The sequence below is a fragment of the Rattus rattus genome, chromosome 6 (assembly GCF_011064425.1).
Source record: "Rattus rattus isolate New Zealand chromosome 6, Rrattus_CSIRO_v1, whole genome shotgun sequence".
NCBI lineage: Eukaryota > Metazoa > Chordata > Mammalia > Rodentia > Muridae > Rattus > Rattus rattus.
Window position 1 is genome coordinate 89,057,762 of NC_046159.1, and position 26,033 is coordinate 89,083,794.

Sequence of the window (26,033 nt, forward strand, 5' to 3'; positions counted from 1 at the left end):
CGCGGACGAGCTTCAAGACCCGGTCATGTGACATAGCTCCAATTCGCTCCCTTCCTTCAAAGGCCTCGCCTCCTGCTCGCTTCCGTGTATAGGCGTGGCCTATCTGGAAGCGTGTGGGCGTGGCCTACCCGGAGGCGCTTTCTTTGGACACTCAGATAGCAAGGTCTACGCAAGCGCAGTCAGCCTTTAAGGCCGGTCTCCCCGCCCCTTCACCCATAGCCCCGCCCCATTCTCCCGGGCGGGGCGGGGCAGGGCCCGGCGTCCAGCGACCGCTGCCTGGACAGCCAGTGACTTCCTTGTTGTGGGTCTCGGCCAGGTCGTGTCCCGAGTCGTAGCCCCGCGGTGCTTACTCGGACCGCTTTTGCGAGTCTAGGTCCAAGCTACTACCATGCCCAACCCCGGCAGTACCTCCTCTCCCGGCTCAATCCCTGAGGAAATTAGGAACCTGTTGGCAGGTAAAGAGCGGGAAGGGGGCGGTGACACTGGGGGCGGGGGCGCGGGGACGGCGAGCCGGCAGGGACAGAAGCGCTTAGCCTTCACCCTGTACGGGCGGTGGGGGTGGGCCGTGTAGGGGGACTAGGGTGCGGAGACTAGAAGGGAGTGGGCGTGTATGCTGAAATGTGCTGACCCTCCCTGGAGAGCGGACAGTTACGCGTTTCATGAAGTCAAGAATGTGAGGGCGGGAGATGTACAGCAAATGTTGATGAATGCTTGTATGGGAACTGCAAAAGTAGATGTCCAAGTACTAGTTTCTAGGTGGCCCGGCCAGTAAGAATGCAGGTGCCTGCAAAGACTGCAGGGCCGCAGGTGTTGGGAGTTAGGAGGCGAAAAGATACTATTCACCCCATTTTCCTGAACAGTCAAGTCAAACATGTTTATAGTTTTGAAAAGTGCCCGATTTTCAAATGGCCACTATTTCTTCAGCCTCAGTAACTATTAAAAGTGAAAAAGGAAGGATGTGTTAAAAGTCCTACTTCCTGTGTCATGTGATCAAGGAACTTAATCTTTGCACCCTCATCTTCCTCTTTTTGGTTTTACATTCCCATTTATAGGGACTTTCAGGAGTTTAAATGTGGTTCCTCAGTTCCTCAGTTAGGTCAGTAATATTTGGAGGTATGCATTTCCACTAAGCAACAAGGAAAGCTGGATAGAATAGATCTGCACAAAGTAGGAAATACATCCTTTTAGAGTATCCCAAGTCTCACCTATCCTGATGGTCTTGGATACCACCATATACTTTGTCTTGTAGATGCTAACATTTGGAAATGGCATAATTTTAGTTATTTTAACAGAATTAAAAAGTTTCTCCTTGATGCCTGGGCTGTCAACTGAGTATTTTATTCGTTAAAAACAATGTCACCTAAAAGTGCACTTGAATTAGTAAGTTATTGTTGCAACAGTGTGAGACCAAGCATCATAGAATACCTTGTTAAACTCGGGTTGTTTGCGTCATGGCTGGATGGAGACTGGTGTTTGTATGAACATGATGCAGGGTGAGGGTGTGCTATGTCACTCTGAGAAATGCTTCTTGTCATTAATGGATATCCCTAAGAGAAGCAATGAAAGAACTGTAGATGCTGATTGAGAGCTTAGAGGAGCACCAGTTTAGTCTCGATTACAGTTAACATTTTTCTGGGGAGGGAAGGGACAATGCAGGAATTGCATGTTTAGAAAAGTATCTTAATAATTTGACCAGAAAAATGTTTTGTTCCAGAAATGTCATAATTTTCAGGTTGTTCTAGGTCCATATTTGTAATTAAAAAATATAATATCCCGGTTTAACTTGTAAAGCTTGACAACTCCTTTAATAGGCAAGCTATATCATATTGGCCAACAGTCATACTTCCAACATCGTATGATATGTGACTACAAGACCCATCACTCTCTGACTCTCCCAGATTACAGATTTCTTTTAGCTCTCTTGTATCATATAAAGAGCTCAGAATTACACATTTACCTGCTAATTCTAGCTTTCTGTATATTTCTGCCACCTTTTAAGTTAGAGAGTGAGCTAGCATAATCTTTGAAATTATCTTTTTATAAAATACACGAGGGATTAAAACAAATATCCAAACAATAAATGTTTGCAGATTACAAGTTTGCCTTACATTTTATTCTCAGGAGATGTTTTTAGCTCATGGATGTGACATACAGTAAAGGAATTAAACAAGTGAGCTAGTCTTCATGGCTTAAAACAGCTTTAAAGTTTTCAAAGAAAGTTAAGACTTTCTGTGTAATTAACATCCTTAGATGCTCTCAGTAGTCATTTGTCCCTTGAATCTTGCTGGGAAGCAGGATGACAGGACAAATCCATCACTCAGGTGTTCTTGGGGGGAAGTACACAATACAATTTAGAATTGTAAAATTATAGCGAAGTGATTTGCATTGATTTGGATTTTAGAGGTATTGTTGGCATAGCTCTATGATATATAGATATAAAGATAATGCATTCTTTTTTAAGTTGAAGAAGAGAGATTGATCCTGGTAGTTGTAAGCAGTCAAGGCTTTTAAAATGTGCGGTGCAGTGTGAATTAGCTAGAAAGCAACCGTTACAGGAGTTTCAAGTCCTGTGCTTCCAGAAGAAAGAAGACATCTCCCTTTATGTTTCCTACGCTCTTCTTCTAAGGGCATCATCAGATGTCACACAAGTGTTTGCTGAGATGGATGCTCAAACTCACTCTTTTATCATCATGGTTTTTCTTTATCCTCGTTTTGCTTTTTGATTACAGTAACTTTAGACTACCATTCTAATATTTGTCCTCTTTTCATGCCTTTCCTTTAAAAAAAAAAAACCACTATGTGGAAATGCAAAAATAAAGTTCCCGCTCTTAACTCTCAATTAGTAATATCCTTGAAAAAAATGACAGTATAATAGTTTGAACAGTTAAATTTTTTTATAGAATCAATACACTAAAAATTGAATGCCTTTATTTTTTTTAAAAATAAGAAATGGTAAATCATTCTTTTTAGTACAGTTTATATAAAATTTTGTTGAATCAACCTTTGACACCCCTGCCCCCAAACAATAAAAGAACAGGTTTATTCTGGATAATTCAAACCAAAGGATAGCCCCAAGCCTTGGCCATTTAATCTTACCCTATACCCAAATATTTTGACTAGGACTAATAGCAAGAATGGTCTTGATTTATGTGAGCTCTCTTCTGGCAGGCAAGAAGGTGAACAGTGCTGGGAGTGCTGCCCGCTGCCCGAAGCTCTCATTTCTTTAATCACCCTTTAAGTATGGGGTTGTTAGTAGTTTGCAATCAGATATTTGGACTCATTCTCATCCACTCATATCATGACAACAGATTTTAAAAGGAAAGTGTTACCTTCCTAATAAATTAGAAAATAAAACCACTGTTAGAAGAAAATGACTGTCAGTGCACTGAAAAATTAAAACCAAATCAAACAAACCATAAGAAAGTGACTATATGGTTTCAGCAAGGTGACATTGAGATCTCTTCAGATGGCAGTTTTGACTAGAAATATTGCCTTTTCCCCCTTTTGGGGATTTCCAGAACATTTTTTTTTAAACACCTTCACACATTATAATGGACAATACTGTTAGGGGCACTGAGAAAGAATGAACTTCAGTTGAGACTGAGGTAGGGTTGTTTCAATGCCATGCAGTGTGGCTAGCTTCTCGACTTCCCAATTCCCATTTACAATTTGGTCAACATTTTAGTTTTCTTTTCCTTATAAGAATTATTTATGGTATATCTCGTGTTCCATAGCCTCCTTGTGGAGCCCCTGGCTGAGTCTGCAAAGGGAAGAGTGCCACCTACTGAGTCACCAATAGCCACCTTCTTCTTAGTACCTGGATTAGCCAACAGAGCAAGGACAAGCCATCTCATTTTGGCAGCAGCAACTAATGAGGAGAAAGTTGATAAGAGAAGTGGATCTGAAAGTGAAATCAGCCTAGGCACCTCTAAGATCCTTCCCTCTCCAAACACAGATATGAGTTTGCAGACCAAGCGACCAGACGTTTATAGAGATTTTGTCTGGGTCAAATAGTATCTGTAAGTGAAGAGGTAGCATTAGGGAAATTACTTATCTATTTACTTAAGAGTGAAGTCTTAATCAGCATTAGTTTCTTTCAAAACATCTAAATGTACTAAAAATGAGCTTTCCACGTGTATTTATCTCTGCTGATACTCGCCTTGAAGTCCTTGTAGAAAAGAAGGTAAGGACACCAGAGGAGGGAAAGCCTCTGGTGATTCGAAACACAGTTCAGTCGTTGCTCATAAATTGAGCATTAAGTGTCACGTATGGGTGATAAAAGTGGCACAGGGTAGGTTTTATATCCTCATTATTTATTTAGTTTGTCTTTTTCAATTAAAGCCACGTCTGTCCTTTCAGTCCCACTGAGTTTACATTTCTCTTCCACTCACTTTCTGAACACATTACATTAGATGCTACCCACGGTGGGTGTCTAGTGTGGTACTCACTGTGGCTCCTTTGAAAGTGTGTGGCGAAAAGACTTTGATTAGATAAACCAAAAGAGGGTGAAAGACAACCAGCCTTATCTTTCAACAGCCCCACTTTTTATCATGATAAACCACTGAGCTTGTATCGCCACTTCTGAGAATTTTGTAGCCTATTGGATTATAAAACTCAGATTTGCTTTACCCCGTGCACTTGGCGATCTGTGCTTCTTCATGTCTCTGTCCATGTTGGAAAAGTCCCCAGTTCAGCAGTAACATGGGAAAGTGCAAGGTAATCCAGGAGAAGGCATTGGCTAGAACAATCAATAATTTTTCAATTAACCAGTTTCCAACTTTGGGTAGTTTGCTCCATTGATCTGCATGTGCCCAGCTGAATTGATTTTTATATTTTCCTCAGTAGCTGCTTGGTCAGACCATTCACTGTTTTAATAGAAAGTGTGATTCTGTTCTGATGGCAGCTGAAAGTGTAGGCTTTAAGTTAACACATTAAGTTGGGGTGACAGCTCAACGAACAAAGTAAAATCTGGTTCCCACCATAAGGTAGGGAGACATGTGGAATTAAGTAGTAAAGCTATTAGGGGCGGGAGGGCAGGATTGGTTTTTACAGTTATTTTATTGATGTGGGACTCAGCAAATGGTGACTCACCCCAGTTCTTGCTTTTTCCTTTATACAGATTCAGGCCAGCCCAGAGATGGTGTGTGTGTATTAGGTAGAGAGAAGAGGGAGGTTACCTTGTTCTCAATCTTCAGGCTGCAGGTCTTATTCTAGGCTGTTCCATAGTGGGTGTTTGTGAGGATGAGTGCTAAATTCTCATTGCCTGGTAGAGGAGTTTATCATTGAAAGACTTTTGTTCTTGTACCTTTTTACTATTGGATCACCACAGAAGTTGGTAAAAAAAAAAAAAAAAAAAGAAAGAGAAAAGAAAAGAAAAAAAGTGTGTGTGTGTGTGTGTGTGTGTGTGTGTGTGTGTGTGTGTGTGTGTTTGCCTGACCTCACTCAGTCTAGAGGAAGTCCGAGTGGCAGTTTTTTCTAGGGTATGTACCAAGAAGAAGAAAATAAAAAGGAGACTGGAAGCACCATTCGGTGGGTGGGGTGTTGAAGCGCTCACTTCTCAGGGGTCCGTTGTCTGCTGAGTGCTTCTCTGATGTCACTGCATAAAGATTGCTGATCCAGAACACGTCTTCTTTTAATTTTGTTTTCAGACCTTAACATTTATGGACAAAGCAGTTGTAAATCTGCTCTTTCAGCTGCCTTGCCCCAGATTTTTACAGCTGTTCCCACTGGACTGCTTTCTTTTGGCAAAGTTAAGGTGTAACAGGAGCAAAAATGACCACCATGCTTACTTTCGCTGAGATAACTTTTCCTGTGTTGCTAACTTGAGTTGAGGCCCTGGGAACTGGAGGTGACTCTGCTGTTAGATGCAGGCTGGGCTGACCTGCAGCCTTTGAGACCGATGGATACTATCGGTCTGTTGCGTTGGTAGCACCCTCTTCCAGGCCTTATTGGCAGAAACCCAGTAGCCGCCTCCCACCCCTCAATCCCGCTTTTCGGTGGCTGGCGCCCGTGGGTAAAATAAAACCTCCTTCGAAGAAAAAGGGAGTCTCAGTCCCCGGGCTCAGGGGCCAGTCTGCACAGGCTGACCTTTCCGTGTAGTCAAATTACCACGTTCCCCAGAATTACAGAAAGGAGTCAGTGAAATCTACATATGAACAGGAGGACACGACCTCTAAAGGAAGGTAAAAAAGGGCCGAGCAGCTTGCTAGCTCACGGCGGCAGGCTATTTCACCATTTGCAGGGCTATTTAGAGCACAATAAAAAGCTTCAAATCTCTTTTCCAACCAGCCAGAGGAGCACTTGATTTACCCAAGAGTTTTATTGCTGCCTTTTGAAATATTACTCTGGCTTTGAGGTACAAAGCCGCAGATCCAGCTCCATTTGTCTAGCGTGGCTGTCCCAAGCTCAGCTGCACTCTGTGCCCAGCTCTCAGTTCCCAGCTACGTGGACAAGAGCCCGAGGTTTAAGGCTGGCTGGGTTTCGGCTGGTTTCTGGGGGGCAAGGCAGGGGCGCCCCAGGACAGCCTGGTCCTTGATCCCTGTTCTAGGGCTGGCAAAAGCGCCGGACTTAGAGAGAAAAGTCGGCAAGCCGCGCAGTACCGCTATTGCTGCCAGGTCAGACTGGCGTATTCCTTCCGTTAGATCTGACACCGTGTATTTTAAGAAGCACCCTAGACTTCAAAAGTTTAAATACCAACCGAGACTGTGGGCAACCAACAAACCTCATTATTACAGCTCTTCCCAGCTAAAGTTCTCGTTTAACACCACCCCACAACAAAGCAGTTTGTTCTCTGTATCCTTTTGGAGATTTATTGAAAAAGCCAGTGTTTGGAAAATCCTCCGAATTGCTTTTAAGGCTTTTTCTAGGAAAAAGCTTGGGAATAAATATATTAAAAATATCATTTTAAAAGTATAGATGTTTTCTATACCTAGACCTCCCCTTGAAAAATTCGGATTTTTCCTACAGTCTTTCAACAAATATTTTCTCAAAAGAGAGGAATGAGTTCCCATTTTCAAGACACATTAGGTAGGCTTTTAGGAAACAGCAAGTAGAGAATGCAGCGTTTTTGTGGTTGTTTTCTGAGTTTTTATAAAACTGAAATGACCTTTTAAAGAAATAAGTCTTGGGCAGTAATTCGTTCTGTTATTGCTTCCAGAGATAGAAAATAGATCCTGTTTGTTTAAAGTGGGATTGCATAATGAAAATGTAAAATAGGCAATTAAATACTCGTGGAAGAGGGAATTAAAGGCAAACATTGAATGAAAATAACATTAAGCAGACTGTTCACCAGTCTATGTGGCTGTGAGTCTTGCAAGTATAGGGTGGGGAGGGGAGGGCTAGCAGCAGCAGTAACCTGCTACTTCTCCATCTACTTAAAAAAAGTTACTGTATGAATGCTAGGGAAGCCAGTGATCTCTTTCCGCTGCAGTCAGCTTGTCCGAAGGTGGCCTGCCCTGCCCTGCCCCTGCCCCTGCCCTGCCCTGCTCCTGTGGGTGGAAGCTGCTTCTCCAAATTCTACTCTTCTGAGCCCACTTGAGGACTATCCCAGGCCACTGACCTCTGCCTCTTTTCTCCTAATTTTAGGGGCCACAGAAGGAAAGAGGAGCTAGGGCATTTTGCTTTCATTTCGTTTGATACTTAATTTTAACACACATTTGCTGTTAAGAGATTGTTTCATGCTTTAATCTTATTTTTCCCCTTGTATTGACTTAGCAAAAATATAGGCGTTTATTATGAATCTATAACAGCTTTCTCCATGTTCCTCATTGGAGCAAAATACTTTCCGTAATCAAGACTTGAAAATTGACTGTGTTCTATTCTATACAGTAGGGTTAAAATGGTTAAATATAAATACAACTGAGATCACTGCGCTTCTCATTACGTATGTGGACTATTGTGCTTTGATCTTTTTACCAATGTAAGTTAGGAGACAAAGTAGTTAGACAAAAAGAAAGTAAGACACACATCTTTCTGGTGTGAAATGTGGGTGACTTGTTTAAAATTTTAATGTAATTCTCTAAGAGATCTTTTAAAGTGAGCCATGAAATTCTGAAAATAAAATATGTGTAAGCGATCTAATACTTTATGAACAGTAATGATGGGTATCTAGGAATCAAACAAGCAAGGACTTCTTCAGACTTTACCGGAGAGGAATCAGCCAACACAGCGTTTAGGAGTTTACTAAAATTTCCGGAGAGACTATGGGGGATGATATATAAAGCCACAGAAATCTGTTTCTTAGACACTTTATCTTTAAATAGTAGAAGAACCCATTTGTTCACTTCTTTCTTTAACTAGTATTCCAAGTAGCTAAAAGCCAGGTGGGAAGCAAAAGACAGCTGGTTGTCTTTTGACTTGAGGGTAGCCAGCGTGGGGGGGGCAGAGAACAAGGAGGAGGGTATGATTTGAGAATCTTGGCTAGAAAAAATGGGGGGATTTATTTTTTCCTTTAAGCACTAGATATTATATGTTCCCAAAAATAGATTATACCAGGAAAAGCAAAGTGTTGTCCAAGGCACTAGCTTATCTTTCTAAAATGTTCTTAGGCAACTTAAAAAATAATTTTAAAATGGTAGTGGCACATGCATAAAAGATTTGCTCTTGCTTTATAGAGGAGAATTTGTTTTATGGGGCACCATAGTTTATTAAACCTTGTGTATTTCTTCCCAGTTAATGATGCCAAGCATTGCTATTACATCAGTGTAATGCACAGATTTTATTAGCTAAGTGGGAGCCGATTGTCCAGCTTAGTCTGGACTGCACTTCAGCATCTGGGCTACGGGCGGATAAGGAGCTGCCGCAGATGGCACAGACAGGGACACTGAGTGTGGAACCCATCTCTGACCGATCTGTCTCTACACAGAAACCATTCTCTGCTATCATTTGTATACTGTTTTCTATTTCATGTTTTAGATGTTGAAACATTTGTGGCAGACACACTGAAAGGGGAAAATTTATCCAAGAAAGCTAAGGAAAAGAGAGACTCTCTCATTAAGAAGATAAAAGATGTAAAGTCTGTGTAAGTCACTTGCCTTTTATCACTAATTTCTTACTCGGAAATAACTCTGTAATTAATGTTTATTATGGAGTTAAGTTTTATGTTATGGTTTATTAATGTTAAATATTTTTAAAGGACGGAATATATTTCCACAATAATAGTTTCAAATGCAGACATTCTTTTTGTTGATAGTTATATATTTTTTTCTAAGTATGCTAGCAAAATGCTAAGCGTTTATTCTGAGCATCTGAGGACATATTTGGAAATTTTAATATCCATGTGGAAAATACCTCAGACCTTGAAAAAGAAAATCTTTTAAACTGTTACCACATTAAATAAATAAATAAATATAGATATGAAAGATATATTCTACTATTAGGTCTTTTTAAAAATTCTCTTTTTCCATATTTAAATGTATGTATTATGGATTCCTAAGCCTTTAGGAATTGCCATTTTAGGACAGAAAATATTTTTTTCTCTAGATGTATAGTTGTAATACAGATTTTAGATTTGAAATATTGCTACTAATTCGATCTTGCCTTGATTTTTCAACTACATTTAAATGTTTTGTTTTCTTTATTTTTGCAGCTATCCTCAGGAATTTCAAGACAAAGGTAAATTTCAAATCTCAAATAATTTTCTTTGGTGGAGATCTTCAATATGGTAGGCTTAGCATTCTGAAATTTTATAGTTGGAGCCAAAATTTTAATTTCCGTGCCGTGTTTAGACCCTCAAGACGAGAGTGCTAGCTCCCCCTGCTGAGAGGAATACTGGGAAGCGGATCTAGAATCCTGCGTGGCCTAGACTTAGGTCCTCTGTTTGTTAGTGGCAGACAGTACAGGCATGCACTTGCAGCTCCACCAGAGAGCTTAGACATCTCTGACTGAGCTGTCACCTCTTGCCGTCTCACACTGCAGAGATTGTTTTACGGGATGCAGGTGCTTCGTGGTTTTGTGGCTGTGGAGATGGAACACAGGATTCCCACGTGCTAAGCAAGACAGTACCACTAAGCTATGTGTCCCCAGTCCTAGGTCATGATCTTAAAGGATGAGTACAAATAGTTGTGGATTTTATTTGACAGCATGAATAACATGTTTTTAAATGCTGATCTTTATTTTGGTTCTTTTGAATAAATGTGTATTTTAGAAGTTTTTAGAGATGGGCATTTGGCTTCATTGTTTTTGAGATATGTGGTAGTGTGGTGAGCTGACTGTTTTCCTTTAGGCTTGAAAGACTGGTGCTCAGCACCGGAGGTTCCAGGTACTTCATAGTTTCAGTTCTTTGAGAGGCCCTGCATACTGCCGTGATTTCCAAGGTGCTAACTCATGACCTTCAGGTTGAGACTGTTAGTATGATGACTGCTAATCTGTGGAACCAGTTTCTAAGTCTGAGCAAGAAAACAGGGTGGCACCTGCTAACCGGGTCCTAACATTCCTTCCTGTTTGAGCTGTCTGCCAGTGACAGGACAGCCACAGCTTTAGGACACCAAGTCCTTAGCCCCACACACCCTCAGTTTTAAGGCAGTCACAGTTTCTTTCACAGTTGCTTGTCAGGATCGGTGTGATCCAAGTGGACCAAGAGAAGTTTTGCCATACTAAAGTTCCTGTAAGAACAGGCAATGTCTCCTCCTTCCTGGTCCTTGCAGTTGTGTGCTACAGGGAATCTTAAACTTGGCCTTAATCCTATTGCATTTGCTTAGGTGAATGCAGGGATGGGTTCATACATACAGTATGTCATTTGTGAGGGAATAATAGATACCAGGCCTTGCCTCATCTTAAAAGGCGTATATTGTTGCACTGATTGTTTGCTGAACTCTCATTGTGGCTTAATTATTTGGACATTAAAAAATTTTAAGCTAAGAAGGCCTGATAATGGGAAGCCATCGCATAATTGCGTGCTTTCCCTTTGGGATTCTGTTTTAGAACCTGCTCAGGTGTGTGGACATTAAAATTACATTACTGAGATACATTCTTTGTCTCCAAAGAATATGGAAGTTTATACAGTATTTGATAGAATTTGAAAAATGAGCCTAGGAGAAGAGTTCGAATAATGTGGAATTCAGAGATTTCCCCATAATCATTTTCCTCTGAATAAGTCATTTGCAGCTCAATACTGCTGAATTGAGTTAACTAATCACCCAGAGTGCCGGCTCAGAGTAAGCCTGTGGATAAATTAGATGTATACCTTGGAGAAATATGAGAAGCTGAGTAATTTTATGCCATCACACCCTCACAATATTCAGTTTTGTTCTAAAAAGACTATTTTCTAGCTTATTAGGACTAGTAAAGGACACAGACTTAATGGTTGCAAAGTGATTACCCAGCGTGCATCTTCTTTCCAAGATCTCTACCCTGAATGAATTCAGTTCCAGGTGGTTTTGATGCTGCCGTTGTGTGGCTTCCAGTCCCCCCTAGGCGTCTGAGACATGTTCCTGTGTGTTCATGTCCTCTCCCTTGACCTCTCTGCTTCCTCCCACTGCTTTCCTGTCACTAGTAGGGTCACAAGTGACTCAAAGAGAAACAAGTTTCACCTTTGTACTCTGTTTTCTATCCTTTGGTAAGCCAGTGGTCCAGGTAGAAAGTTCTTAACAAAGTGAGTTCGTTGAGATTTACTCATTTATAAGTATAGCTACTTATTTCTGTAATGTTCATTTCTATTTTCTTTTTACTGTCTCTCTTCATTCCTTCCCCTACATTGCAGAAAATCTCCTATCTTGGGATTTACCAAAGCATTGTCTACAGGTTGAAGTGTTCAGTCTTTAAAATGAGTTGAATTGATATGATACTTGCAACCTTAAGTTGTAGAGATCTTAGAACATTTCCTTTGGCATTTCTTCTTTGGCTGAGAATAGCTTGCTTTATTGCAGTAGCATTTAAATGTCGAGGCTTCACACTTGTTTTCCTGTTATTTATATTCATTTCCAAAGGAAGATAGTATTTTAAAACTTCCCCTTGGCTTTTGAAGGCTCTCCTTATATAATTGAGCATAGATTCTGCATTGAGGTCTGTCAAGTTGTAACTTTAGAATAATTATCAGTTGTTTATTTAAATGCCTTAATTTTTAGTAGAAGAGATTTGAATCTAGGCTGAACACGGTTTGCTTGGTATAGTCCCTGTTATTCATTAGAAACATTGCCTATTCATGTAGAGTAAAAAGGTCCCTGTAACTTTGGAACTCTTGAGCAAGATAGGTAACTAATGCTACTATCATAGTTGCAATATATCTGTCAGGTGTTCTCCTGAACCCTAAGCCTGTCGGCTCCAGGTCTTTGCACACTGGAATTATGCTATATGATTAAAGAAAAAATTTTTTGAGACAGCATCTGTTTTTGTAGCCCAGGCCTGCCTTTAGTTCAGGGTTTCCATGCCTCTGCCTCCCAAGAGCTGGGATCACTGGTGTACACCACCTACCCAGAATACATAATTCTTTTATAATTGCTTTCTGTCACAGTTCTCTTAAAGTGACTTGGACTAGTTACTTTTGCAGGTTACACATTACTGTTTTGTAAAGACTATTACTAGTCATTAGCTAGAATTTTCTAATACATATTAGGTCCATCACAAAGACATACTCTAGTTACATTTGTACCTTGTCTTAGTTTCCATAATGATTTAGATATTGCTTCCTTTCTAGATTTATCAGAATAAGGTAATGTAACACACAGCAAATGTTCAGTAAGTTCTTCCCATGTATATTCTCCATTGTGACTTTATTTCTCAAGAGGATTGAAGTGGATCTTGATTCAGAAGTTCAGTTTTGAAAGAAAGTTTTAGAAATGTCTAAGTCATTAAAAAGTAGATATTAAATGGGACACCATTTCAAGAGAATAATTTCCAAACTTGTAATTATTGGTATCCAGTTTTTTTTTTAATCTCCCCACCTTTTGCCCTTCCTGTGCTAGACCAGCACACTAGGCATGTACTTCCGGCAGAGCCCCTGGGCTGGGCCAGCATCTAGTTCGCAAACGGGATTGGTTTAGATGCTGCTGCTTTAGAGCGGTTGTGTTCTTCTTTAGAGTCCCTTTCCCGCTAACTGAAAAAAGCCAATTGATTTTTGTCCTTACAGCTCTATCAGTATTGTTAAATATGCAGATTTATTTAGAAAGCAATTTCCTTTTACCTTCTTGTTTATGTTATCTAAGCTTATTAGTGGACCACTTTTTAAAAATAGCAAGCCTGTTAGGTAAGCAGGGATATATTTTAGCTTGTCTTAGTGGAATCTTCAGACTAATGGAAGAGTTTGGGTTTAATTTCCTAACATAGTATATTCTCAATTGAAACTCAACTCCATAATGAAACCTGAGCAAATTAAACTCAAGGAGTGCCTTCCACCCCTTCCCTCCCTCCTCATGCTTGTGCAAGTGTGTTAAAGCATGTTTGAGGTAATGGGAGCTGTCATGGTAGGAGCCTATTTCCAAGTAGTCCCAAGAAATGATGACCTTATCTCGAATCCCTGCCTTAGTTTGGGATGAGTTGGCTGTTGGCTCTAAGTTGGCCTTCTAAGAAGGAAAGGAAAATCTTACTTGTGTCATTCAGTGTTTTAAGAACTAAACTTCCCTTAAGAAATTACAGCGTAAATGCATGAATTTATGTCTACTGTATATTAGTACTGGAGAAATCAGATTGGTCAAATGAACAGATTTAGAACTTAATTTGTTTTCACTTGGAGTGATCTCTCCCACTTTTGTCCTCGATGCTCTGTATGAAGGAACAATTACTCTCTAAATAATATGTTAGTTATAATTTTCTTCAAGTTAACAGCTATGCAAATTTATGGAGTACAAGTGATATTTCAATATGTATATATACAATAGGCTCTAAAGTTTAGGTATATTTGGCTGATTATCTTTAAAATAGAGCTTTATTTGACAAAATAAGCGATAAATTGGGCAGAATGCCTTCAGTGGTGGTGGAGCTCGTGGCACTGTTGGCCGCGTCCCTAGGCATTTAAGAAAATGGTAATTGATTATAAGCCCTGTGAAAAGGGATGGCTAGCAGCATTATAAATTTCAAAATAGTTATCAGGGACCTGTGCTGCAGTGCTGCAATTAAGCCTGGAAGTTGCCACTAAAACGCTGGGAAGGGAGGCCTTGGATCATTGTCTTTTAGATGGTTAACTTTGTATCGTTAATTAAACTTTTGAAAGTTGTGGGATAAATCAAATGCTTTTCTAGGGAAACAAGAAACAGTATTAATGAGCAACAACCCCATAATTATCCTTGTGAGTACATAACAGGGACACATTCATGTCTTTTCTTTGTGCAATAACTTTTACAAAGAAGTATTTTTAAACTGATCATTAATTTTATGACCACAGAAATGAGATGCAAAATTTATGCTGTTGTCATTGGCACAGGCTCAAGGCACCATGGACATTATGTGTGATTGTAATAGAATGACTGCCACCTAATGACTCTGCAGACATTACATTTGAGCATGCTTTTCTTTTAGATGTCTGATTAGTCTGTAATGCTTTCAATTATGTCTGTAAATTGTATTGGATACTTTTACCTGATGCCCATTGTTGATTTGGAGTTCAGTATTTTATTACATAAACACACATTGAACGTTTTCCCTTTAATTTATAGAACCCTTTGTAGGTATATATAGCTCTAGATACTTGGCCCTAGGGAGGAAAGACGCTGTGCGCTACTCAACAGCGACCCCTGTGTTCAGTTAAAGCTCCTCAGAGGAGAACAGCTTTCCCTCTTTATTGGGTGAGGAAATGGTTGGAAAACAAACTCAGAGGAGGGTAAAGGGATGTAAAGTGCAGGAAAGCCATGCGGAAAAGTAGTGTTTTCCAATTTAATGCACTTTAAAAAAGATGTTTCCCACACGGGTGCTGTATAGATTGCTGTAGGCTTAGAGCAGTTCTTGGGATCAGAGGGGCGTGGCAAGAATGCTGTGGGGGGGGGGGACAAGAACAGTCCTGTACAGTATTTAATTTAGCTTGTCTTTGGTAAATACAAACATCACACCAATTAAAAGTCCATTCTTTCAAAAATTTCAGTTCTTATAATAGCTAAATTGAAGGCAATTTAATTTTAATAATAACCTAAAATATATATTTTACAAAACAAAACTAGAGAGGTCTACATGTCAGTGACAGATTTTTATAGAATATATTTTCTTATATTAAATGTTTTGATGTTACAGTGTTTATAATCTTTGTTATATATACAAAGACTCTATATATACATAGAATATAGATTGGTATTGGAGCACGTGTGTAAAATCACATACATTAAAATAGGCAATAGCACTATCAAAAGTTAAACCATTGATTTTCAAAACTTTAAAAAAAGTCTTAATTTATCTCTTCATTTCCATATAAAGTGTGAGGATTAAGCCTGACTATCTGAATTCATTTCTGTTTATTAACTTTACTGTTTTCTGTAGTTACAGCAGCTAATATACTGAATGCTAAGTTCTGGAAATATATATAAAGTATCCTGATACCTTAAACATATAATGAGTTTATTCTTTAATGTGTAATATGAAGAGTCCATAGAAAATCAATATTATAACAATTCTTATTTCATTAAAAATAGGTCATAGCAATTAAAAGTAACTGAGAATTTTGTGATCTTTAGTGTACATTCTGTGTACAATCAAACACGCTCAAAATATTTCAGTAGCATTTTATGAGGCTCCTTTTAAAATCAGAGCATTCTGCATAAGAGAGACATTATAATGTCCTGGGAAGTACTTTGAATGTCTTGAGAAAGAAGAGTCCTAAACAGTTGGCAGCATCTATGTGCAGTCCTTTGGGATTTTGATTGTGAACGTATTACCATATTTAGTGTATCAATGACAGAATTGGTAAGGATGGTGAGACAGGCATCTGTACTCTGCTCTTGTCTTCACGGGAGTGTCACCATCTTTACATAAGGATAGGATGACGGTTGCACATGAAGTAGCAAAATCATAGGGAAATAGAAATTAACATTTAATTCTTAAATTATGTAGACAATGTTATCTTAAAAGAGGCAGCCTCTATTAAAAATGTTCAGAAAAATAGGAAAAAGCTGTCAGATGGATGCCAGAGGATGCATATGTCTTTTGGGCCAAACTTCCTTCAACTGATAGCAGATAATTTAAATTGTTATCATATAGTACACTATTAAGCATATGTTTTTCTGTATTTTTGAATTCATAAGAAAAATAAGTGTATAACTGAGCTTAGCAAATAGCTAATTCATTAAAAAATATTTTAGCCAAGTACGTGAGGAAGCACCCGAAAGTGCTTGTCATGGGGGTTGAATATGTAAAGCAAACAGATTAAAAAGACCTAACAAACCTTCCTAGGACTTGAGAATCAAGTAGGAAACAGGCTTCCACATGAAACCAGGGGCTTATATACCACTTTGTGAAAAGAAAATGTTTGTAGGTTATCATGTTTGAATTTAGAGGATTAATCAAATACAATCCTATGACTTATAATGGAAACAGTGCTCCCGTGGCTTTACCTAGTCAACCCCTCATTACAGGCTTCAGATGACCCACTGACCGCGTAGGTAAGGGAGACACCTGAATTATGTCCTCTGGTGTTCTTTCCACTTTTCAGTTCTTGTTTTTTCATTATTTTATTGGTCTTTTTTTCTTTTTCTTTTCTTTAACTTCTAGAATCCTTGATCTTGGGACTAAATTCTTTTGTGTCATAAGTAAGCAGTTGTCTGCTGACCTTTAAAACTATTTACTAAATCATTTATATTACAGTGCATATAAAATGACATCAGACGTGGCTTTCCATAGTTAAATTTAGGGTTTGTGTGTGTGTGTGTGTGTGTGTGTGTGTGTGTGTGTGTGTGTGTGTGTATGTGTGTGTGTGTTTTTCTGTTGCGGGGTCTAAATTTGATGGTAAACTGCCCTCTTTCGGCAGGGTATAGTTATTTTCAGTGGGTAAATCTAACAGGCATTTCTCTGATTCATTTGCAGGTGATGCCGAGGAGGGGGATGAATATGATGATCCTTTTGCTGGGCCTCCAGACACGATTTCCTTAGCCTCAGAGCGCTATGACAAAGATGACGATGGCCCCTCTGATGGTAGGTGACATTCTCTCGTACAGATCTGTGTAGAGGGAGTGGGCTTACAGAAAGCAGAAGGTAGGGGGTTGGGGGCCCCTCATCTTCAACAGAACCTTTCCAGAAGAGCTCTCTCTAGTGGTCCTAGAGAGCCTTCTTGAATGTGTAGTTGCTGCTTTAAAAGAAAACTCTTTTTACTACAATTTTTAGGCGAGTGCTGATAGTATTACAGGAAGGTTCTTAGTAACAGTTTGTTGGTTAATTTAATATGATCATATTCTTGCTTAATATTTGATTGTGTTCCTTAATGTTTTTTGTATTATTTATTGTATGAATAATGAACAAGACATTTAGTGTATTTTTTCTTAAAATTTCATACAAAATGAGTTCATAAAATATTAAATTAATTATTTCTACATTACCTTCTCATATTGAGACAGTTTTTCCCTAATCAAATGCCTTTTTACTATACATTTTCATTTTTCTGATTGCCCTTTAACCCTGCCCTATAGTATGCATTAGCCGTACCGTGTCTTGTATTAATTGAATTAGTAGTAGAGTTGATTGTTTATATTTTAGTGATTTTTTTTTAAAACCTATGGACTGTTACCAGACTTATGAATCTTATTCTCGGGATGCAGCAAATGCCTCCTTTTTGATGCTAGTGAAGTGAATCTGCACTCCTACAAGCTCGTAAGAGTGAGCTGTAGTTATAAATTAAGAATGCATACCAGTGCATTAGCCATGCATATTAATTTGTGCCACTCAGAGTTTCACTGAGACATAGGAATGAAGGATGCCTTTTGTCGCCATACGATGATCAGACTGTGCAGTTCTGTCTCTAAGTACAGTTGCTGAATGAAAATGTGCTTCCTGCATCGGAGCGCTCCGCATCCCCTGTTATCCAGATCATTCCCTTTGGAAACATAAATTGCTTTTATGAGGTATAAAATTATGTCTATTGCAGAACAGGGATAAGTCAAGTACATGCAAAAGTGATAAACATTCTAACCACTGACTCAGAACAAAACAGTCTTTTTTTACATCCAGAACTTTGCCCAATGTGTAGCAGTGATAATCGCATGCATTTTGTGTTAACTTTTACGTTTAACGACTGCTCTGAGAGGGAGGGATGCTTTCTGTCTTCTGTCTTTTACAAAGATGCATGCTCCTGTTCACCAGTGCTCGCCATCCACAACCAAGCACCACCCTTCCCATCCTCATCTTTACCATTTTATAATTGAAGAAATAGTATTTTCAGGCAAAATAATGAATTACTATTTAAGATGTACTGTTTTAAGACTCACTTCAATTCTTTGGTTTGCTTTTCTGTAAAATGTATGTATGTGTGTATATATGTATGTGTGTATGTATGTATGCATGTATGCATTCTTACACGTGCACAGAGACAGAACATTTATATACAAAAATAAATGTACACTGACTGTATCGTCAAGGAGGTTTATCAAGTTCTCAAAAATAGCACAAATATTTTGATGTAAAGGGGCCATTATATTGAATATGAAAAAACCCCCTGCAACCTAAAAAATAATCTAACAGGTAAATTTATATGATCCAGAAATAGTGTAAAAGTGAATTGTTATTAAACTAAGAGTATTTTTTATGATTATCGTTTTCTCTCTTAAGAATAAGTGATTTTGGTGGCAGTGAGATGGCTGCCAAGCCTGAGGACCTGAGTCTCATCCCAGGCCTCGTGCTTCAAAGAGAAAACCAACTCCCAGGTCTCTGACCTTCTCATGAGCGCTGTGGTACCTATGGGCACCATCCCCACAGATAAATAAGTACAAAGCAAATTAAAAATTTTCCATTGTTTTCAAAGTCAAAATAAATGCATTGATATGAACAGACTTGTTAGGAGATAATTGATGGCCTGTTTATGTGTGGCACCAGTTTTTGTTAAATACCTGTCTTCTTTATTAGTGTGTAAGCAGTGCTTGAGCAGATTGGACATTCTGCTCTTACTAGGATTCATTTTGATATATTATAGTAGGACTGGAGCAACTTTACGTTTCCTCAGAACATGGTGGGTTAATTTTCAGTCACTCCAGCCTAGCATCTCATCAGTTTGCTCTTTGCAGCGAAGATTTTGTCTGTGTTCTCGGTGGTTTGCGGAATATAATTTCCTTTCCTGTTATCAGTCTAATGATGTGTTAATTACAAAAATGTATTTAACAATAACGATAACCAGCTTAGGCTTCGTCAAGTCAGGCTGTTGTTTTGTCCTTTTGACTTTTACCTTATGGCAGGCACTAGCAGTATCTGAATGCTGATGGATTATAAACCCTAGGCATGATAATGTATTCTTCATAGAGTTAATGTAATTTTCAAGGTATTGTAAAGGTCAAAGCTGCACATCTCTGTGAATTCTGAGTCTGTCTTTCCCTTTAATATTTCTTTTTCTCTGTTCCTCTGGTTCAAAAGTTCACCCAGTTCCCAAATGGCCACCTAATTTTCCAGTTATTCCCTCAAGCCATATGTGTTTTGGTTTCTTTATGGTTTATTAGGTACTGTAGGAAAGTAACATAAGTTATATCTTCTAATGAAATTCAAGCACACTTCAGTGATGCTTCGACTTGATTGCTGGTAGCAATTAAATCACAGGCAAGGAGAATAATGCATAATCTCGCCAAGTCCAGACACCCTATCGGCCCTGAATGGGGGTGAAAACAGAAACAAAAACAAAATCTTCGAACCCTGCCAGACATGTTGTTTGCAGCCTGCCAGGCTTCTGTCTTTTGCTGCTGCTGTTGTTGTTGCTGCTGCCTGATGGATAGTCAAATCATAACGTGCTGCGTGCTAACAGGCAGGGTTCACGTGTAGGTTATTGAGAGCTGATAAAGGCTTGGATGGAGTTTTGATTTTCACATTGGACCCTGGTACACCAGATTAATGGAATTTCAATGAGAAACTAGAGAAGCCACAGCTTTGTCAGAGAAACAGATGGAGATCCTATAGTCACGTCTGCTCATTAATACTAGTTGCGTGAAAGGTGCTCTCTCCTCTATACAAACGAGTTGATATAATTGATTTTTGAGTGGTACATTGAAAAAAAAAAGCACCTTATTGATGACTGGACTCGTAACATAAATAATGACAGATTTTTGTATAGTTTGTAACATAAAAATGTACTTTGTGATTTTTTTTCTCTCTCTCTTTGGAAACACTTTTTATTTTTATTTTTTAGAAAAGAAATATATCTTGAGACCGGTAGCTAAAAAAGAAGGAAATGCCATACTGGAAAAGAACAGCAAGCAATGTTTTATTATAAGTGATTGCATGGCTGCTGCCAGAGCTGTATTTTGATATGGTAACATTCAAAAGAAAGCAGATTCTTTCTATTAGCTCATGTCTTTCTTTTGCTGAAAAATCAAGGACACAAGTTAATGATTGTTTTGGTATCATTGTAGACCACTCTTAAAAGTTTTATGCTAACCATGTGGTAGGAGATATATTGAAGTGCTTATATATAATGGGTAATTCAGTAATCAGACAAAATTAGAGGTGAGTAGGGTGAAAGTTTCAAAGATACCCCTTATTGAACACACAGTACAATGTCTGTGCACTGGTGTAAGCCCTGTACTGTCGTTGCTAGTCACTAGTCACAACTGATTGTACTAGTCACTAGGACAGTGACCTGAGCTTCCACTTTCTACATGGAGGTCATTTTCCTTTATTTTCACTGTTTGTGAAAGGAGGACTCTAACCTCCAGGCAGTGCAGTGGATCTCCGAGGTGAGGTGAAAGAATTCACTGGGCTGGAAGACATGTATTGGCTCTTCTTGTCAATGACAGGTCGAAGGATCCCTGTGGACATTTGTTACAAATCTGAGTCAGGGCTAGACCATAATCACTTCATGGATAAGAACTGGACCTCTGGGGTGAGAGTGTAGGCGAGCTAAAGTGAGACAGAAGTAGAGAAGAGTCATTGTGTGCATCCTCCTAATTAGAAGTCCCAGGAAAACAGGACAAGCAGGGTGTTGGCAAACACATGCTCATATGCACTGTATTTGTCTATGAGTTAGCTATTCCTTAAAGCTTGGAGGTTAAGACAAAAGCTAAGCTATTTTGCTTGTAGTTTATGGTATCAAATAACATTTTTCTTCTTTTTTTTATATATACCTTCCCTTAATAAACTCCAGTATATAAAAATTTGGATTTACAAAACATGAATACTACTTATTCCAAAAAACTACTTAAAACAGGATGGTCTGGGCCAGCGAGATGGCTGAGTGGGTTAAGGTTCTTGCTGCTAAACCTAATTGTCTGAATTCAACCCTTGGGGCCCACTTGGGAGAAGACAAGTGATTGCTGTAAGTTGTTCTCTGATGTCTTCACAGGTCCCATGGCACGCACACATACCCACACACCCACATCTCCTCTTGTGCATCCCCCAAAATGTAATGAAAAAACATAGAATATGCTATCAGGATGCCTGTCCATAATGAGCCAACACGAGCTTAGATGTATGCCCACCCGCATGCACGTAAACTATATGACACTCTTGAAGAAGACTTTGTTCACATGTAAGATCAGTTGTAGCACTGTTTCTTCTACACAGGAAAGCAGTAGTTGTTTTACTTTTTTCAGGATGTCTCTAGACTATGAAATACTGTTCGTAACTAGAGAAGAATTCTTTCAAGACAGCTGTTCAGGTGCTTTTCTACCATAGTATCCCATGCTTTTGATACCTAAAACTTTATTTATTATTCTAAGAATTTATTGATCAATTGAGGGTTGAACCCAGAACTAAAAATGTAGTGCTAGCATCCTTCATCCTTCAAGTTAAGAGTTTAACTTTAAATTTTAACCTATCTTATGTATATAATGCATACTTATATGTTTAAATATTTATTTTAGTATTCTAAATTACTAGTGTATATTTTTTTTAGCAATATAGGAACAATGATTATTTTAGTTATTTCTGTTATATGTATAGAACTATTTTGAATATTGGTAGAAGGAAAGAGACTATAGTTTAGGTACACATTTTTGCAGGACATTGTTAAATAGAGGACATAATTTTGTTTAAAGATTAGAGAGTCAATTCTCTCCTACCATGGGAGTCCTAGGGATTAACTCTGGTCATCAGCATTGGAGGCAAGTACCCATCAAGCCTTCTCCTCTGCCCTAGAGTGCTTCTTTTAATCTAAAGATAGATATTGTGCGACTGGGGATAGAGTACGCACAGACATGTAATGTTTTTACGGTACGAGGTCTGAGTGGATGAAAACCCATCGCTTCAAAGTTTCACGCCGCCGCAGTGATTTAGCATGTGCCCAACAAGCACAAGGACAGGAGTGTAGATGCCCACAGTCCATGTAGATGCTAGGTAGGTGTGGTGCCTGCCTGTAATTCCAGCCTTGAAAGGAAGGCAGAGATGGGCTCCCCAAAGCAAGCTGGCAACAAGCCTAGTCCTGTCAGCATTGAGTTGTGGGTTTACTTTAGAAATTCTGCCTTAATGAATAAGATAGAAGAGTGAAGGAGGGGTCTCCTGACATTAATATCATACGTGCTCATGCATTGTATCAGGATGGGAAAAAGAAAAAAGTCATTTTTCTAAGGCTTTACACTATTTAATGGGATCACATATCAAATAAAACAAAGTAGACGAATGATTATAGCAAAATAGGCTAAGTAAGAAAGATTGCAAAGTTAGAAAGCTCAGCATTACAAAATATTCCATTTTTAATTCAATAAATAAGCAGTTATTTACACTATACATGAAGGAGAGAACATGCTATTTGGATAAGACAACGAAGTATTTAAAGATGAATAAGTGGTAGTTCTTATTTTCAGAAAATACATAATTGGGAGGGGAAGAGATGGATAGTCTCCTAAAATCATGTCGCTAACACCCAGATTAAGGAAGAGTCCAGTGAATAGTATTTGAAAACAGCGTTCCACTGATCTGATCTATACCAGGGCAAGTAATTGCTTCCATTGGTTTTACCTTTTAATTTGTTGACTGGATTAGTCATACATTTTAATATCATGACAGACTAACCCAAGTATAAACTTTATGTCTGATCTACATAGGGAAGCCTCATATTTAAGTGAGTTTTTTGGGGTCTTGAAGTTTGCTGGCAACAGTGGGGAAAGATGCTGTAAAGAACGTTTGGAATTAAAGTTGGAAAACCAGGTTTTTATGCTCAAGACAATTCTGTGGTCAGGCACAAGTCACTTGGCTGCTCTGGACTTTTCTGGTTGTGTAATGAAGAGCTTAGAATCAGTGCTTGTGTCAGAAGCTCCTGGAGCACAAGTTGCTTGAGTCCACATTGTAGAACTATGTGGTATTGTATGGGGATAGCAGAGACATGTTTTCCTGGAAAATAGACTGTGTGGGTCATAGCGTGACGTGAGCTTGAAGAGGCAGAGACCTTTAAGTTAGCCCATGGAGTACTGGAAAGAATGAGCAGCCAGGCAAGTTAAAGAGTTTGCCTTTAATTTGGTGGTCATCAAGAGAACCCAGAAATAATATATTGATATGACGAGTGCAGATTGAAGGGGTGTTACCTTGGAGACATCAAATGCGTGTTGAGTTAGAGCAAAGAACTAGCTAATAGAACCAGCACGCTAACTTTGCTACATTATTTTTATTAATTATTTTATTTATTTACATTTCAAATGTCCCCTTTCCTGGTCTCCCTTCTGCAAACCCCCACCTCATTCCTCTCCCCTCTAAGAGGTTGTTCTCCCACCTACCAACCCTCTCCTGCCTCACTCCCCTAGAATCTCCCTTCACTTGGGCAACAAGCCTCCACAGGACCAAACACCTCTCCTCCCATCGATGCCAGATAGGGCCATCCTCTGCTACATATGTAGCAGGAGCCACGGACCCACCCAGGTATACCGTTTGGTTGGTTGTTTAGACCCTGGGAGCTCTGACGGTCTGGTTAGTTGATATTGTTGTTCTTCCTATGGGGTTGCAATCTGTCAGCTCTTTCAGTCCTTCCCCTAACTCTTCCACTGTCCTCAGGCTCAGTCTGATGGTTGGGTGTGAGTATCCGCATTTGTATTGGTCAGTTCCAGGGCTTTGACCCTGGCTGTTCCGCCCTTGCAGTCTGGCTTCTGAGCTCTTACTGGTTCTACTCTTTAGGGATTTGAACTCTGACAATGGCGTTCAGGCTTTATTTCAGTCTCACAGCAGCCATTGTTGCCAGTTAGTTGTGATGATGATGCTCCCCTGAACTGGTTCTAGTTCTTCAGTGATTGGTCCTTCTTATTGTCCTGTAAATGTAAGGGCCTTTGTGTCCACTTTCCTTCGTGCTTTCCTGAATTCTCCCGAATGTTGTCTCTTCATTTCAGTCTCATCTGTTTTCTAGCTGTTAGCAATTACGCATTTTAAAAAAGGAACCCATGACACCATTTCTTTATTATTGGTAATATTCTGTCTTTGCTCATTAAAAGCCAACAGACAAAGGATTGAGAGTGTAGCTCAGTGGGAGAGTGTTTGCTTGACATGAACAGGTCCTGTCTTTCCATTCCCAGTAACAAATAAATTAATCCAAAAGGGGACTTCAGGAATTTCAGAAGGCAAGGAGGCAGGGCTGGTAGCAAGTGCAGCTGCTGGTGAGTCTGTACTGTCATTTTTGATGGTATAAAGAAGCTGCTTCATCATACATTTTATAAACAATGTGTTAAAATAGTTTGCTGTGGAAGAAGTAAGCTGTGGTCACCAGCGGAAAGCCCACATAAGTTTGTCATTGCAGCCTTCGCTCTGGTCACTTTGAATAAGCTCAGATCCTGGCAGAACTTAGGTTCCATAAGCATAGCAAAGAACTCTAATGATCCCTTGTAAAGTGACGGTAGTGTTATTGTGGATACAACGATCTGAACAGTGATTTTTGTAAGTAAAAGGAAAGGAAGAGTATTGCCAACTGGTGTTAGTGCATTATAGAAGAACCTAGAGGTTGATAGAATTTAGTAAGGCTAGATACAGTTGTGATGAGTAGAGGAAGACTTATTGTAGCTAAACAGAGGGGATGTAGGACAAGAAGGAATCATGCTGAAAGTGAGTGTGTGAAGAACTAGCTGGACTATTGACCTGACTGAGAAAGCTGGGAGAACAGGAGATGGGGATGGAGCAGAGAGGCACACGGAAGAGGTGGTGCTGGCTTCATGTCTTTTGGTTTTGAAACAGAGTCTCACTGTGAGTCTTGTGTGGTCTGGAGCTCTCTATGTAACTAGGCTGACCTTAAACTCACGGGATCTGCTTGCCTCTGCCTCTGGAATTCTGGGAGTAAAGGCGTAAGCCATACTGCATGGTTGGCCTCAGGTACTGATCCAGCCACTAACTTGGTTTGACGTAGGTGATACCATTATGTATTGCACTTAAAAAAATTCTGTTATTTCAGAATTCTGTGTCAGGGAAAGAGTTGGTTCTGTAAACCAAATATGATTTACATTTTTGTCAAGAAAATATGATAAAAAATGGTATTGTAGACATATAACAAGTTAAAACTGCTTTATTGAAATATATTTAGTGTAGCCACAGGATTTGGCCATTTAAAGCATTCTTTCATTCAGTTACAGAGTTGGGTAAATATTTTTCCAGTAATTTTGGAACATCTTCATCACCACAGAAGGAAACCCTGTGCCATGAGTGGTCACTGCCCATTTTCTCCCAGGCCTGTCTTCTTCCTCCCTGACTTGGGCCTAGTTATAATGAATGTGCTCTCTGTGTATGCAGTTTTCTAATGTGAATAATTCATATGACTGTGGTTATGTAACACGTGGCTTCCTTTGCTTAACATAACGTTTCAGGGTTCATGTCTGTTGTAGCATATGTGAGTTACTCACTGTTTCCTGACCCTGAAATACATCACTGTGTGCACACTACTGTTGTTTGTTCACCAATAGTGGATGTCCAAGTAATTTTCTCTTTGCTGCTATTATGAATAGCACTTCTATGAATAGATAGATGACTTTTTGTATGAATGTGTGCTTGTATTTCTTTGAGGGTATACATAAAGTGACTCATACATGAAAATT

At 39.2% G+C, this 26,033-nt stretch overlaps 1 protein-coding gene across 1 annotated transcript in view; it reads left to right on the forward strand.

The window, feature by feature from the left end:
• Positions 1-242: 242 nt before the first annotated feature.
• Positions 243-26,033, forward strand: part of Skap2 (src kinase associated phosphoprotein 2) — a 180,090-nt gene continuing 154,299 nt past the window's right edge. Inside the window, exons 1-4 of the mRNA XM_032906515.1 lie at positions 243-455; positions 8,914-9,019; positions 9,587-9,612; positions 16,936-17,043. Coding sequence (XP_032762406.1) covers positions 389-455; positions 8,914-9,019; positions 9,587-9,612; positions 16,936-17,043 — 307 coding nt within the window. The 5' untranslated portion in view covers positions 243-388. The remainder of the gene's footprint in view (positions 456-8,913; positions 9,020-9,586; positions 9,613-16,935; positions 17,044-26,033) is intronic.